Below are 17,829 nucleotides of genomic sequence, written 5' to 3'. Positions count from 1 at the left end.
TTTGCCTTTCGGCTTAGCTCCTTCTTTACCACAACGGACCGATACATCATTGCAGACGCTGCACCGATCCGCCTGTCGATCTCCCGTTCCATTCTTCCCTCACTCGTGAACAAGACCCAAAGATACTTGAACTCCTCCACTTGGGGCACGATCTCATCCCCGACCTGGAGAGGGCACGCCACTCTTTTCCGACAGAGGACCATGGTCTCAGATTTGGAGGTGGTGATTCTCATCCCAGCCGCTTCACACTTGGCTGCGAACTGCTCCAGTGAGAGTTGGAGATCACGGCTTGATGAAGCCAACAGAACCACATCATCTGCAAAAAGCAGAGATGCAATACGGAGGCCACCAAACCGAACTCCCTCTATGCCTCGGCTGCGCCTTGAAATTCTGTCCATAAAAGTTATGAACAGAATCGGCGACAAAGGGCAGCCTTGGCGGAGTCCAACCCTCACCGGGAACGAGTCCGACTTACTGCCGGATATGAGGACCAAACTCTGACTCCGGTTGTACAGGGACCGAACAGCCCGTATCAGGGAGTTCGGTACCCTATACTCCTGAAGCACCCTCCACAGGACTCCCCGAGGGACACGGTCGAAAGCCTTCTCCAAGTCCACAAAAGACATGTAGACTGGTTGGGCAAATTCCCATGCACCCTCGAGGACCCTGCCGAGGGTGTAGAGCTGGTCCACTGTTCCACGACCAGGACAAAAACCACACAGCTCCTCCTTGGTCTGAGATTTGACTTCCCGACAGACCCTCCTCTCCAGCACCCCCGAATAGACCTTACCAGGGAGGCTGAGGAGTGTGATCCCCCTGTAGTTGGAACACACCCTCCGAGTCTGCCAATCCAGATGCACTGTCTCCGATGTCCACGTGATGTTGCAGAGGCGTGTCAACCAGGACAGCCCCACAACATCCTTGCCACCGAGGATCTTTTTAACCACCTCGGTGACCACAACCCCAGAGATAGGAGACCCCGCCTCAGAGAATCCAGACGCTGCTTCCTCATGGGAAGGCGTGTCGGTGGAATTGAGGAGGTCTTCGAAGTATTCTCCCCACCGATTCACAACGTCCTGAGTCAAGGTCAGCTGCACCCCACCCCCACTATACACAGTGTTGATGGTGCACTGCTTCCCCCTCCTGAGACGGCGGATTGTGGACCAGAATTTCCTCAAAGCCGTCCGGAAGTCTTTCTCCGTGGCCTCACCGAACTCCTCCCGAGTTTTTGCTTCAGCGACCACCAAAGCTGCATTCCGCTTGGCTAGCCGGTACCCATCAGCTCCCACAGGAGTCCCACAGCCCAAAAAGGCCCGATAGGACTCCTTCTTCAGCTTGAAAGCCGGGTGCCGGCTTTGACGCTGTCCACCGCGATGGAATGCTGACAAGTCTCTCTGTGTGGATGTAAAGTTGTAAGCTGTAAAGGATACCCATGTTCACGAGTCATGACCAAAGCCGGGTGTTTGAGAGCTTGCTGAGAGTGAGATAGGTCGGCGATAACTTCGCTCAGGTTTTTTGTTTTAATCTCCCCGCCTGTCCTAGTTTTCAATACATGACAACAACAACGCATCGTCCTTGAAATAAGTCCGGTATCGGCCTGATACAGATACCCGGTATCAGTACTCGCCCCTCCCTAGTTCACCGTCATCATGGCCCTCTGAGGGAAACTATAACTACAATATGGCCCGTGACAAAAAATAAGTTTGAAGTTACATTGGCTGATCTTGGTCACAGAAATTAACCCCATATAGTTAACGAAATAACTGTGGAACAGTGGAACGAGTGGTTAGCACACCCGCCTCACAGTTCTGAGGTCGTGCAGGTTCAAATCCAGACTCCGTCCTTCCTGTGTGGAGTTTGCATGTTCTCCTGATGGCTGTGTGGGCTTCCCCCGGATTCTCTGGTTTCTTCCCACGCTCCAAAAACAGAATGGCAGATTAATAGAAGACTCTTAGTTGTGCCTAAGTGTGAATTTGACCTGTGTTAGCTTTAATAGACCAAACCCATATAAACAAACTGTACTACTCTGGAAAAAAAATAATTAATTAGGTTGGACCCAATTGGGCTATCTTGATGTACTTGGGTTTAGTCAATGTAATTCATGATGGTTCATTGATTTTAAATAAAACCCAAGTACATTAAGATACACCAATATAATTCCTAACAATTAAAGACAAAACATTTAATTATGTTGAAATTCCTTCCATGATTTTTGTAAGTTAATAGAAATAATAGTTTTTTTTAATTTGTGTATTTCCAAAAATGTATCAGTGAGGGAATGGTTCTCATTTTTTGTTGTTGTTTATAATTGATATAATGCAAATGACAACATATGCCTCCCCCTCTGTTTGCTAGTGGTATGACCCAGGAATGGCTCAACCTTCTCAAGTACACTTTTGTTTGCTGCACTCCATTGGTTCTTTTGAGAACATTTCTTATTAGAGTTAGAGCAGCGTTTGCTCCCGTTGACTGGAGAGAGCATAAATAATATCTGACCAGAACTAAAGAATGGCTGTGCCTAACAAGGGAGAACTTACAGCATCTGAGAGGAACATTTTGCAAGTAATTGACGCTGGTGAGTCGAACTTCAGTGTACCTCCATATCTGATATTCAATATCCTGTTATTCATAGTATCATGTCTGAGTACCAACATGTTTAGTCAATATTTATGGTTAATATCAAGTACATGCTATTTCACTGACTGTAATGTGTCCGTCACACAACTGTTGGAGTGGTCCTTTTATACAATACAACAATAATATATTTTTAGGTCATTTTAATTTACCATACAACTTTCAGTCCCTAAATGGAAACACACATGCAGGAAAATATGTTCGTGTGATGTGCTGCGCAAATGGCACTGCGCCCTCGAGCCTTAATGCCTTGCTTAATGGGCACTTTGAAAGAAGCAGAACAGCATCTCTCCAACTATTGCTATTCATTGAGTTTTTTTTTTACATTTTTTTTTTTTAGATAGATGTATTCAAACTGTGATGTTCTCGTTCCAAAGCTCAAGTCATTACAGAGGAAATATTGCCAACCCAAAAATGAGAACATTTGGGGAATAAATATATAAATATGCAGAGTTATAGGGTCAAACAGTATATGCCATACAACAGGGGTGTCAAACTCTTTTTTTTGTCACGGGCCGCATCGTAGTTGTGACTTCCCTCGGAGGACCGCTACAACCGTGAACCCATATAAATGAAATATGAATCATATACTGTTATTACATACAGTACACACAACACATTGATGAATAAAATCAAAATCAGAAGCCGATAAAAACATGTTTTTCGACGATAACATTTCTTTTCAAAGTGGGATTGGTAACAAAAAAAAAATGCTTGCAAATATCTCAATGGTATTATAGCAGAACACCACGAGCAATTTTGATTTGTTTTCGCGGGCCACGTAAAATAATGTGGCGGGCCGGATCTAGCCCCCGGGCCAGAGTTTGACAGTTTGCGTTTGACACCTGTGCTGTCGAGGAAGGGTTTGGCAACATCAAAATGCAATATCTCAACATTATTGTTTATTATTATGACAATTTGGAATTTGGGTACAGATTTTAGCGAAAATCACAGAGGTCGACGAGCATGATTTGCTTTCGCGGGCCACATAAAATGATGTGGCGGGCCGCATCTGGCCCCCAGGCCTTGAGTTTGACCCCGTGCTATCCAATATACATATATTTAATTCTGTCTTATTCCTAAATACTAATCAAAATGATCTGTCAAAATGTCTTGCCCTGTTACACTCACCATAACACAATAGCAGGAGTGGAGCAATGCATGTACTTTTTTTTTTTTTTTTCTCTCTCCCATGCGCCTGCCTTCTCAGCTCCACCTGGACGTATGAGAAATGAATACATGCTACACTGTAGCTTTGTTGTTGCTACTGCCCGAAGAAATATTTATATTATATTTTTGGTCTGCAGGTGATGTGCAAGAAGCGGCCCAACTGCTTACGAGTGACGACGTTCGAGTCAACTGTTTGGACGAGGTATTGAAACAGATTAATAAATGTTCCTGCCTCACAAGATGGCAAATAAAATTTTATAAAATATATATATATATATATATATATATATATATATACAGAGAGAGAAATAGAGAGAGAAAGTCTAATTGGAAGCAATTGTAAAGGCGCACCATTGAATAGTAAATATCATCTACCAATGGGCTCTCTGTGGCAAATTATGAATGATGAATTCTCTTTCCCAAGTTATGAACAACAGAACAGTTATTGCAGCGTAACATATGTTCTCCATTGTGATGGAGAACATATGGAGATGACTCGGGAGAGGCAGATGTCGCCTTCAGAGCGTTTTGATAATAGAATGGCACCACTACACAGGCTCCTTCAAACTGTCTGTCTGTCACAATCAGGTGACAGAGCTTCACGCCATCTCCCACATATAGACAAAGAAAAAAAAACAATAAATAAGTGATATTACTTTAAGTAGCCCAAAAAGGAAGTTGAATAACCAGAGTCATGGGAAACATAACTTTGCTTCATTTTTAAAACAATGTGCAAGGAACTGTTGTGTTTGTTAGATCAGATAATAATCATCATTTAAAAAAAAACCAAAAAAAACAAAAAACAGAATTGAACCCACTCCTTTTGTGTCTGTAATCTTGTTTCATTAAGTGCGGGATGACGCCACTGATGCACGCGGCCTATAAGGGCAAAGCCGACATGTGTCGCCTGCTGCTGCAGCATGGGGCTGATGTCAACTGCAACCAACATGACTATGGCTACACGGCTCTAATGTTTGCCGGCTTGTCAGGTGAAAACAAAGCCCCCTCATTTGTCACTACGAAATGACTTATTTTTCTTCGCAGCCCAAACATGAATTCAGATTTGAAAATATTGGACTTTTTCAATGCAATGACGCCGTGGCATTAGTAGAACAACGTTGCACTTCCTCACCGTTCATTCGATCATTTCTCGGCGATGTAATCACTGCTCATGAGTATTTGCATAGTATTTATGGATGCGGTGATCTCCTGTATTCGCCGCAATGTGGTGCTCAATTCGTGTCTTTTGGGCATTTCAGTCCCTGTGCCCAGAATTTTGTTTCATAAAAGGAGAAAATAAATATAGCGGGTCAGTAGTTTTTCAGTGTTTAGACAGGGACAATAGCGGAATTGTTTTTAAATGCTTCCGTTTTAAGACCCATTTTTCAACAGTTTGCGTTTTCCAAAATTCAAGTTTTATGATTATTATTATTGTATTCATTTATTATTTGTACTTTATGTCAAGAATAGTTTTACGGGTCAATATGCATGAACACGGACAATGCTTTGGAGACTATCACGAGGAAATGGCAATATCCTGTTCATGAAATGATAGCTTCGCTCTGCAGGGAAGACGGACATCGCATCTATGATGCTGGAGGCTGGGGCCGAAACGGATTTGGTGAATTCTGTGGGTCGCACTGCTGCTCAGATGGCAGCCTTTGTAGGTGAGACCGTCACAAGTTTGGAGTGTTCGGTGTCAACGAGAAGACAAACGCATCAGTGTGCTTTCTATTGGCAGGCCAGCATGACTGTGTGACAGTCATCAACAACTTTTTTTCACGGGCCAGGCTGGAGTACTACACGAGACCGCAGGGGCTAGAGAGGGAGCCCAAGCTACCGCCGGGGTTAGCAGGACCCTTGCACAAGATCATTATGACAGCCAACCTCAACCCAGTCAAGGTGAGGCCCGTTTATGCAAGAACAGCGGATTTGTGTCTTATCCATATTGGGTCGACAAATGCTTCTAGGACAACTCTTTCTCGCTAAGGTTAAGGCTAAGGTTGGTGTCTATACAGTATATACTGTAGGTCACAAAAGTGAGATCAAAAATTCACGTTTTCGACCCCAGCTCTTTCAGAAAGCAAGCAGCTACACTGTTCGACATTTTATCGGGTTTTTACAGGAATTCAAGTTGACAGTTCTACAACTTTATATTACTTTCCCAGGACCTAGATGCCATTGTATTTGTATATTACAGTCAATAAATGTGACGGTGTAAACGGTAGCGTAAACTTGAAGTGCAGCGACTCACTGGCAACAAGTGTTACCAGTAAGTTTAACACAACACAAAGGTTTTTGTTTCACAGTAATTAACTTCAATTTAACAAAAACAAAAACGTCAACCAAAATCCCATGATGCAGTGGAAGCTGCATTTAATTACTGTACAATCCCTTCACAGTATTTTACTGGATGGTACGTGTAAGTCCAATTTACAAAAGTGTCTAACAACGTAGCCTTTCAACTGACTCAAATAGATGACATCATAGCACGCTGATTTTAGCATCACTACGTTGGCTTCCAGTTTCTTAGTAGAATTGATTTGAAGACTTTACTGATCACTTTTCAAGCCCTTTACGGGCCTCGCTATATAACCGAACACCGTAACCCCGTACGAGCCAGCCCCCAAGCCCAGATCCAGATGAGCGCCTTCTGCTCGTTCCAAAGTCGAGGCTTAAGACCAAAGACTCGATTTTGGAACAACCTGCCCGAGGAATTGAGACGCACACAATTGGTGATGCCTTTTAAATCACTTCTTAAAACTCACTTTTGGCTGATGTTGTCTTCTCCCCCCTTTTATTTATTTATGTATCTATTTTTATTTATATTAAATAATGATATTATTTAATTGATATTAAATAATATCACTATTTAATATCATAATTGACATTAAATAATGATATTATTCTTCATATGAATATTTGTATTTCAAAATGTATTTATGTACCTATTTTTACCATCTCACACGAGCCTTGCCGCTCTCAGTTGGGTCTGTTGGGTTCCTGCGTTTGATCAGTTTTATATCCTAGAGCATATGACAGTTGCCATTTTTGGGGAAAATCTTACAATGAACGAGATTGTGGCTGGTGTTGCTCAACATACAGTACATGTACAAATATTGATCTAACACGGTGATCTGCCAGATAGTCATGCTGGTGAGGGAGAACCCGGCTCTTGTGGACGTCGGAGCTCTGGAGAAGTGTTACCAGGTGATGGACCTGCTGTGCGAGCAGTGTGTGAAGCAGCAAGACATGAATGAGGTTCTCGCCATGAGGATGCATTACATCAGCTGTGTGCTCCAGAAATGTGTGACCTTTCTACAGAAGCGAGATGACCAGTTGGACGCGCTTGTGAAGAGGTGGGCGCTATCAAAAAGGGTGTCTTTACAAAGATAATATAGCTCAGCGTATTCAAAACGCTGATCTACACCATAACAAGTGACATCCGCAACTAGAAGAGCCGTCAGTAAAGCACGGTTCCTCTCACGTTCCAAAGACATGCATTCTAGGTTCAATGAGGGCTGGGGTAGACTCTAGCTCACCTACGACCGTAGGACAAGCAGGAGAGAAAATAAATGGAACCTCTGTGATTGTGTACCAAATGGTCTGCGGACCAGTGGTTGGGGAACCCTTCTTACGCAGCGCGAAGCTCACAACGAAGAAGAGGACAAGATGCTTCGAACATGAAGTACGGCAAATCGGATCCTAATTAATACGATGTTTGTCATTTTCTACATATATCTCGCTGGACCGCAGCCTCCTAAGGGGCAGAGACAGTGACGGCTTCCCGCAGTACCAGGAGAAATTCATTCGAGACTGCATCAGGAAGTTCCCTTACTGTGAGAGCACACTGCTTCAGCAGCTGGTGAGGAGCATCGCGCCGGTACAGATTGTAAATGGAGATTAGAACAGAACGTTGAACATAGTTGCACGTGCATACAAGATGAACGAGTCAAGGTAATGTTAGAACTATTCATAATCGGTGATATTGACGCAACATTCCCCCCCAGGGCAACGACCCTACTGCGTACTCAGTGCTAACTCAGGCACTGACGGGTCAGATAGCGTTTGTGGATGCGGACTACTGTGCTACATGTGGAGAACGGGGAGCTGACAAGCGCTGCTCCCTCTGTAAATCTGTAAGTAAGGCTAAAATGTACAGGTAATAATATACTATACATACAGTATAATATACAAATAATACATAAATAATAATAATATAATAATAATAATAATAATACTCACATATCATATTGTTTTGGGTTTTTTTTGTATATGTTTTTTGTATATGTTCCATAAAAAAAAACAAAAAAAACCTCGGGATGTTCATTTTCCAGAAAGCTGCACAGTTCGGCATTGTTGGTATAATTCTGAATATGAAATCCTCGTCACTCTTGCATGCCTACCTAGGGAGGCCAAAGTCCTGGAATTTTCAAGTGGAAATGAACAATTTATGCAATATATATAGGGGAATAAACTGGACATTTACTAAAATGCTTTAATCTCGGTTAAAATCATCTGATTTCATCCAAATTAAGATTTCTACCCTGCACTCTGGATGCATTTTAAGGGCGGGGCAGGTGGAGGCATGCGCCGCATCACACTGTCAGCTCTTCCTAACAATGCTGTATGACCACTTTGTTTCGTGATGGTAAAAAATATTAGGAACAGCTCTCCGTATGGTGCACTGTTATCTTACACCATAGCAACGCTCGGACCACAACGCTAAACATACCTTTCAACGAAAACACTGGAGATGATCATTATTCATTGTAAGAAAGACTTAAAAATGATGATAATAATAATTAAGTGATAACGGTTTCAGGCATGTTAGAAGCATCATACAACACACCGTTAAAAAAAAAAAAAAAAAAAAAAAAGAACACAAGACAGAAGGAGATACTACATAGTGAATACATCGTAAACAAAGAATAACAATGTAGAACATGCAGCATTTTGTGTTCTTTCTATTTGGCATGTGATTGTTTATTATTTTTTTCCCTTCTATTCTTTCCAACGTGTGACTTTCCCTTGTTATTTTTTTGTCTCGGAGGTGACTTACTGCAGTTTGACGTGCCAAAAGCTCCACTGGTTCACCCACAAAAAGATGTGCCGCGCTATGCAGGAGCAGAATGCAGACTTGGAAAGGGACGCCCCAAGGCTGAAAGAGCTGAAAGGTGTTCACTTGTTATATCACGCAAGAGAAACGATGACAACTTTGTCTTCGTTTCTCTCTCCCCTCTAAGAAACTTTGTTCTGTTCGACTCTGATTTTCCATAAACAATTGTCATACTAAGAAACCACAGCGGAAGCTTAAAAAATTCCACTGTGACACAGTAAAACTCTTCCGGCATAAAAAGGGATACAGATCTCACATATTAGAGGGAATTGTGATGTTTTGACAACATTTGTGTGTGTCTGAAAAAAAAAAATCCAGCTTTAATAAGTTGTTGTTGTAAACTTTGTAACCTTAAACGCAGTACAAGTCATAAATTCATCATCGCCTTGACTCCCTGTTAGATGATGAGAGCGACCTGGTGATGGAGACAGCCAACTTCCTTCAGGAATTGTGTCTGCGGGCCGAGGAGACGGTGGCCGCCGCCGGCGGGTGCCCTGCTGAGCTGCTTGGATGCCCATCTGCACCATCACGGGAACCGTCCAGCTCCCAGGAATGAAGGCGGACCATCAGAGACATCGACCATATTCTTCCCCCCCCCCCCCACACACAAATATTTGCAGAGCCATGTTGGAACGGAATCCATGGCAGGAGGGTACTGTTTGTACATCTCAGACCAGTTTTTATGATTGCTAGCACTGCTTGTCTAACATGCTGAACCCCCCCAAAACAAAAATTACATTTGCAACCACCAGGTGAAAAGAGATGTTTTATAGAATTTCAGCACAGGGTATTCTCAACCTTTCCCTCTTGAGTGTGCTAGAGAGCCAGTTGTCAGATACAACTAGAAAAGCTAGGAACGCCACATTGAGGGCTTTGGGGTAAGGTGCCCACCATTAGCATATCGCTATGTTAAAGGCCTGCCCTGATAGAGGAGGAAACGAATTTGTATTGTCACATTCTGCACAACATTACAAGATAAAACTATTATTTTGGCCTGAAATGACGGGTTCCTATTCGCTGTGGTATGGTTAGAGTTATTGTATGAATGTTACAAAGCAATGCTTAAATTTCAGGTCGACAAACTCAGGTCTCTTACTTGATCCATCGATGTTCTGTGTGGTTGCAAGCAATCTATAAAAATGTCAATAATATATTGAGACATCTAGGCGATTCTCCTTTTTGTAGATGCTCTGACCAGCCACATTATTAGGAGATCCAATTTAAGAATATAAACAATCTGCCTTTGCAAAGAAATAATAACATGTATAATCTAATATAGTATAATATTTGAAAGCAACCACAATACTAAACACATTATTGAATCTACCTAAAGCTACCTCCCATGTCACCTTTTGATATGGTCATATTATATTGGATCTAGTCGATAGCTTGAACTGTTAAAACTCCTGTGGTGGCTAGTGCGGGTACTGTGTTAGGTGTTGTGATAGAAAACAAGTACAGGAAAACCATGTATTCGTCTGTATTCAGGATAGGACAAGGCTTTGTAACAATGCAGATGCGACTTCACCATCGAGAATTTATGATCATGTTTCACACTTAAATCTGTCAAAAGTGCCACTGCATAACAGCTGCAGCTTGAAATTATGTGAACTGAACAGTGTGGATTCTTGAGCCTATAGTGGCTGTGAAGTGCATTTTCAATTGGTATTTGTTTTTTCCGTGTAATTTGCACACACTGGTGACTGGTTACAAGGGCGTGTGTGACCTGTTCATTTACTGTATGTACTTGTGTACTGAATTGCTCAAACATTATATTTACAATAAATAATGTATATCTTTGTTCCTCTATCTATGCCAGTGAGGCATAGTGACAGGCAGGACAAATAAATGGTCTTCTATTGGATGGCAGGAAGTAAATACAGTCATTAATGTATCCACTTTTTGTGACATGTTTGTTTGTTGGTGTGCCGTGAGATTTTTCAATTGTAAAATACGTTCCTTGGCTCCATAAAGGCTGGAAATCACTGCTCTCGTCACATCGTGTATTCTAATCAGTCAGGTCAAGCCAACATTACAACAATACAGAAATAATGGGTGCTAACATACTGTAATTAAATTGCTTTATTTTTAATTAAATTACTTTACCCACACCGAAGCTATAGAGCATGAGTCGACAGAACGGCAGAATGTCTACGTCCAACTGTTCGTGCTAGCAGGAGCTTGCTAGGCTACATAACGTTTTGTTGCCTGTTTGCGAGCCGTGTCGTATTAAAAGTACGTGACCATACCTCAAGCAAGCCTTAAACGAACGTCCTCTCCTGTCCCGACCACCGGTGACCACCAACACATGTTTTCCACCATTTTGTTTTTATAATACAGTCGGCGCGAGCCACTCTTGTTGTCGTCGCCACGGTAATGAGTGTATCCGGTCCCATTTGAGGTGACAAGATAAAGCCCAATGATCGTAAAAAACGGGATGCGGGTTATCGGAATACAATATTTTATTGTAGTAGTCTGACACAGTGCAATCGTGAAAGAGCAAATTTTTCTTGTAGTCTGATCAAAGGATTACGTGTTGTCTGTCTCAGACGTGTTGTCGGTTTCAAACCGCCGACATGTTTTATTTTTTTATTTTTATTTTTTCAAAATAACTTTATTGGCCACCAGAGGTCTACGTCAAAAGACACGCGACAAGGCTAAAGATAAACTAGCTTTCGGATTCAAATATACTGTGCACGATGGCGACGCGGAGTAAATGTCTTTTGCAGTCATTTATCGGATAGATGAATTATGACATTAAAGGCGACCAGCCGATCAGCATAAAATGCTAATTATCAGCCGATACCGATAAGGCCGATAAAATCAGTGTGAAGTCTATTTCAGATGTAGTAACCTTAGACAAGATTATTTCCGTATATATACTTTTTGCGACTTTTTTGATGGATGGTCAGATATTTCTAATGTAAAATATGCGCCTTGGCGCTATAAAGGTTGGGGCACACTGGGTTAAAGGAATAAGTTGATGTATTAATTTTCTATATATTCTAGATACAAGACAATAGGAGAAAATACTCTTTATCAAGAGACATGAAGTCGACGCACATATTTGTTTTCGCAGGCCACATAAAATGACGTGTTGGGCCAGATGTGGCCCCAGGGCTATGAGTTTGACACCTGTGATACAGCTGATGCCCCTCCCCACCCCCACTACCACCACCACCACCCACCCCAGCTTTCTTGAGGAACAATGCTTGCTGGTTAAGTTGAAGTGTCAACCCTGATGGAGAGGTGTAACTGAAGTGCACTTCTCATGTCGCTCAACTACTTGGCACGGTAGATCGAGAAGAGCGAGCTGAGTTAAGCTTTTTTTCTTTTCTTTTCTTTTTTTTTTTTTTTTTTTTCCTGTTTGGCTGTTAGGTCAAGCAGAAAAGAAGGATCTGTATGCCTTTTATGCTGGAACCGTTTTACTGTGTCACGGTGGACTTTTTTAAGCTGCCACTGTGGTTTCTTTGTATTCTGATGGATATTTATTGAGAATTACAGTCATTCAGCCGAACAGAACGAAGTTCTCAAAGAGAGTGGCAAAAACAACAAAAAGGAGAGAGAATGAAAAGGTAACACAATAATATAGGAAAAGAAGTCAACAAAAGACAAAGCGCTAGCTGTAAACAACATGGGGAAAGTAAATCATTATATACCGAGTACAGACCATGTCCAAAAAAATAGAATATCATCGAAAGGTTAATTTATTTCGATAATTCCATTCAAAAAATTACATTTTCAGAGATCATAGATTCAGGGTACACAATTTAAACAATTTCAATTGTCATTAAATTGCTTCAGTTTGGTTCAATTGTCTCAGTTTGGTTCAAAATGGGGAAGACTGCAGACTTGACAAATGGCCAGAAGACCTTCGTTGATGCCTTCCATAGGATGGGTAAGCCACAAAGTTCATGGATGAGGGGGCTGGCTGTTCACAGAGTGATGTGTCCTAGCTTATCAATGGAAAATTTTGTGGAAGGACAAAATGTGGCAGGAGAAGATGCACCAGCAAAAGAGATGACCGTGGGCTGAAGCGGATTATCAAACAGAGAAGATTCAAGAATCTAGCAGAGATCCAGCAAGAGTGGAATGAGGCGGGAGTCACAGCTTCAAAAACCACCACATTCAGACGCATGCGAGAGATGGGCTACAACTGGCGTGTTCCTCGGGTCAAGCCTGAGCTAACGTAGGAAGCGTCTCAACTGGGCCAAGGTGAAGAAGAACGACTGGACTGTTGGCCAGTGGTCCGAGGTCCTCTTTTCTGATGAAAGTAAAGTGTGGCTTCCATTCGGGAATCAAGGTCCAAAGGTTTGGAGGAAGATGGGTGAAGAACAGAAACTAAGCTGCGTGAGGTCCAGTGTGAAATATCCATTGTCAGTCATGATGTGGGGTACAATGTCCAGTGCAGGTGTTGGTAAACTCTGCTTTCTTAAATCCAAGGTACCTGCAAGAGTCTACCAGAATGTTTTAGAGGACTTCATGATTCCTTCTGCTGAGGATCTGTATGGAGATGCAGAATTCATCTTCCAGCAGGACCTGGCCCATGCCCATACTGCCAGAAGCACCAAAACCTGGTTTGATGCCCATGCTATCACAGTGCTTGACTGGCCAGCCAACTCACTGGCTCTAAACCCCATTGAGAATCTATGGGATATTATCAAGAGGAAAAGGAGGGCTCCAGACCCAAAAACAAAGAAGAACTGACAGCATCAAGGAAATCTGGGCTTCCATAACTCCCAGGCAACCTCATAGGCTGATTGCCTCAATGCCACGGCGCATCGAAGCAACGCTTTAAGCAAAGGGATTTCCAACCAAGTATTGAAGATTAACATATCGTTTTGAAAGTACCATATTTTGATTGCTTTAATAAACAAATAAATACTAGAAATTGTTTAAATTGTGGGCCCTGAATCTATAATCAATAAAAGTTGAACTTTAGAAATGGAATTATGGAAATAAATAAATGTTTCCATGATATTACATTTTTTTTTAGAAAGGGTCTGTACAGTGACACATTAGAGTCGAGTGTTGTGTCGTACTACACCCTGTGAGGGAAGGACAGGACAATATAGGACAGGACAGAAGGGGAAGCATGCAGGACAGAGGTTGTGGGCCTGGCTGTACAACTGAAGTGTGGTGGTAGTGGCTGTATAAATTATAAACATCTATAGGACTAGGGTGTAAGTGAGGGGATACCCAAAAAATTTGCATAGTTATAAGTTTAAGTGTAAGTGTGAGTGGCCTCACACCTCCTAGCGAATAAGTCACAGGGGTGTGTGTCTGCGGATACATGCAAGTGAATTGGCACCGTTTTCCATGCACAATAACCATCAGAAGTGTCCTGTAATTGCTGTGTCTGCACCGCGGGTGCTAACGACCCTACCCCATCCAATCGGGAAGTGGGATCAGACCCAGGAGCCCACCGGTGGACGGGAAACCTCCCACACCGAGGGACCCAGGGTGATCCACCGGTCCCACCGAAGCCCCCCGAAAACCGGCCACAAACACACACACACACCGTCCCACGCGCCCCACCAGCAACCCAACCCAGTGGCACTTTCTATTGAATGATTTCCTGCTAAAAAGAGAAACTAAAAGCAAAATCTAAGCTATTTACAGGATCAGGCTGCGGAGTTGTCCTGACCAGTGGGGCGTACCTAGAACACTTCACAAGGGAAACGTCCAGAAGGCGTTAATACCAGCCTGAGCCACATCATCTGGACCTTCTCAATGCAGAGGTGCAGCGGTGGCCCCTCGCAGTGGTGGTGGACAGGCGCAAACCACAGTCAAAACTCTCACCGCCTCTCCAGTGAACATTCTTACGTATTTGACAAGAAGGTGAGACAAAATTATGAACTATGTTTTACGTGCACAAATTAACAAGGTTACTGACACTTTGTTCATTCCACTTTCACACTTCATTTTGAAGTCCTAATTTGCATGCAGTGAGCGCAATTCGAACTTAAGGCAAACTATTTCTGCCTCCACTAACTATGCTTCACTTCACAAACAGTATCCGCAGAACACTCAGTTGTGCTTTCTGTCAAACAGCATGACCATTGTTTGGTCAGTGCGTCCCTTATTTCGCATACTGCGGTGTTTGTCGTACGTATTTGTTTTTCTGCTCTAAAACACTGGTTCTAAATTAAATTAGATTATGGCTTCCAAGAAAGTGAAAAGTGCAAGTGGTTGTGCTATTAGGAAGCGGCCCGAGGTGTGGATGGGGAGGCTCCTAGCTACATATCGAGGCCCTTTGCCGTTCCTTACCAGGCACAGATGGGGCTTGAACAATAGGGACAAAATTGAAACAGCTTGCTTGCATATGCACTTTCTGACATAGGCGGCTAATATAAAAAAATATTATAGTAATTGCACTCTTGACAGATGGGCAGGCGATGCAGAGACCCAAATAAGAGTCTACAAGCAATTAAAATGTTTGAGTTTTTCATAATAAGTCCCCTTTATTGTTTCCACTTCTAAAAATACATACAGTATACAGGAACAGAGACTGAAGAGTAAGTCTGAGTGAAGAATATGGGTTTTAAAAAGACAGAAGACTTCCCTGCCTTTCTTTGCACACAATGAACGTCCTTCGGCGATGCCTTGGATTTCTATAGAACCCCGTCCTCCCGACTACATTGTTCTTCATCTTCCCCAGCTCATTCTCCCATGGGAGCCAGCTGACCCTTGTCACCAGGGGTGCTTCATATCGCACATCAGCACAAAAAGAAAGCGTGCTGCTGTCACACCACCTGTCGATAGAGTCATAACTCATCTTCTCATTCCCAGCCTATTATTCCCTATCCTCTCGTCTGTGAATCACACTTACTGCGGGACTGCTTGAAGCACCAGAGCTCAAGTTCAAATTTCCGGTTTGTGAGATGTAAAAATCAAGAAAATATTCTGTGCGATCAAATGAACCTGATAGTCGTATTTTGAAGACTCTCAGGTACTCCCCTTTTGCCCCCCACACCCCCCACCCTTTTTTTTGGTTTTGTTTACTGGACTCCTATTATTGAAACTTTCTCTGTGTTGATGGAATGTAACAAACATTGCTTTTTGGAGGGTAATTGCCGATCATTTTGAGGGTGAAATGCAAAAGCGGTGAAACAATAATGGCATCAGCCACACAGATTTGGAGTGGATTCATTTTCAGCGGAATCAAAAGCGGAGATAAGCGACATAACGTGAATTGACTGGCGGAGAAGCCTGGGAAAGCCTCGTAAGGAGACACCTTGGGCCACCTTTGGGCAAAAATTTCGGCAAGATGAAGGTGGAGGGGCTTTGTCTGTCTACTGTACTTTGGATAATGGACACACACATACAGTACATCATGATGATGCACTAATCAGCGCCACTTTACATACGGTAGATGCTTTAACAGCCACAAACATATGGAACTGTCTTAGCTCTGATATCAAAATACCCCCCTAACCTATCAGGGTTAAATGAGTACGAACTATTTTTTCCCCCCAAATCTTCCTTCCTTTAGCGAAAGGCAGCTTAGAACCTATTCGGACTCAATCCCCACCTCCCTCAGTATGCAGTAGAAGTAATACCAGAGGTGTGAGCTGAAGATCCTCTGACAAATATTCCAAGCACACATTCATCATACTCTTGGTTCTGCTAGGTCTGTCTGTCATTCTTCCCCATCATCATAGCCAACTCAAAAAGAATGAGAAACACAGGGTGTCCTTGTGCCAAATGCACTCATGGGCACCCTTATGCATATGGTGTCTGTTATAGATATCCCATTAGGAGCACAGAATGTCAATAGCATAACACCAGGAGGCGTTCAGCCCTTCATGAAGGAAGGGTACTCCAAGCAGCTGTTTGGCGCACACCTCAGAGGCTTGTTGATCCCCATGGGTGAAAGCCTCAAACCCATTCCCCAGACCGCACTCAGGGTTATTTTACAAAATAAATATGCAAATGTGAAATTATTATTAGTGTCACTAAAAGAGCATATGGGATGCAATGGAGGCGGCACGGTGGACGACTGGTGAGAGCATCTGCCTCACAGTTCTGAGGTCCTGGGTTCAATCCCCGGCCCCGCCTGTTTTGGAGTTTGCATGTTCTCCCCGTGCCTGCGTGGGGTTTCTCCGGGCACTCCGGTTTCCTCCCACATCCCAAAAACATGCGTGGTAGGTTAATTGACAACTCTAAATTGCGTGAATTGTGTGAATGTGAGTGCGAATGGTTGTTTGTTTGTATGTGCCCTGCGATTGGCTGGCAACCAGTTCAGGGTGTACCCCGCCTCCTGCCCGATGATAGATGGGATAGGCTCCAGCACGCCCGCGACCCTAGTGAGGAGAAGCGGCTCAGAAAATGGATGGATGGATGGATGGATGGATGGATGAAATGGTAAGCACATCTGCCTCACAGTCAAGAGGTCCTCAGTTCAAATCTCAGCTCAGGGATTCCAGTGTCATCTTTGTATATGTTCCCCGTTTTCTCCTGGTACTCCAGCTTTTTAACACATCACAAAACAAGCACATTTCAGCTAGTTTACACGTATTGGTAGCTATGCTGGCCATTGTCCGGCTACACAGAAGCAGTGTTATGTCAAGACCAAAAGGTATGTTTGGCTAAGTTGTCAATGAGGATGTGAGGTAATTTGTGTTTGGTGGTGTCTCCACGACATGCATGCATCCAGCAAGATATTTGCAGTCTAGACATGGAGTGGGGAACATTTCCTGTTCTGGAGTACCCCAAAGTCTCTGATAACACCCGAAAAGTTGCTAGATCTGTTTAGTATCCCTTTTTTGAGAAATTGATACTTGCAGGTTTGGAAAAATGCTAAATATAGTGCCAAAGTCAATTCGTTGCCCTAGTGCCGTCACCGGTCGCCATGGCATCAAAAGCTTTAAGCCGCATTTGTATGAGACAGAACCCACGCCAAA

The 17,829-nt window shown here is 43.0% G+C and overlaps 1 protein-coding gene across 1 annotated transcript; it reads left to right on the top strand.

The window, feature by feature from the left end:
- Positions 1-2,508: 2,508 nt before the first annotated feature.
- On the top strand, positions 2,509-9,479 carry LOC133395966 (ankyrin repeat and MYND domain-containing protein 2-like). The gene is made up of 10 exons (XM_061665316.1): positions 2,509-2,575; positions 3,942-4,006; positions 4,655-4,793; positions 5,373-5,471; positions 5,546-5,706; positions 6,949-7,163; positions 7,561-7,669; positions 7,815-7,943; positions 8,858-8,981; positions 9,325-9,479. Exons 1-10 carry the CDS (start codon positions 2,509-2,511, stop codon positions 9,477-9,479), a joined length of 1,263 nt encoding a protein of 420 aa, XP_061521300.1.
- Positions 9,480-17,829: the final 8,350 nt, after the last annotated feature.

The sequence above is a fragment of the Phycodurus eques genome, chromosome 20 (assembly GCF_024500275.1).
Source record: "Phycodurus eques isolate BA_2022a chromosome 20, UOR_Pequ_1.1, whole genome shotgun sequence".
NCBI classification, from domain to species: domain Eukaryota; kingdom Metazoa; phylum Chordata; class Actinopteri; order Syngnathiformes; family Syngnathidae; genus Phycodurus; species Phycodurus eques.
Note: the sequence above shows the minus strand (reverse complement) of the source record. Positions and strands in the feature narration are given on the sequence as shown.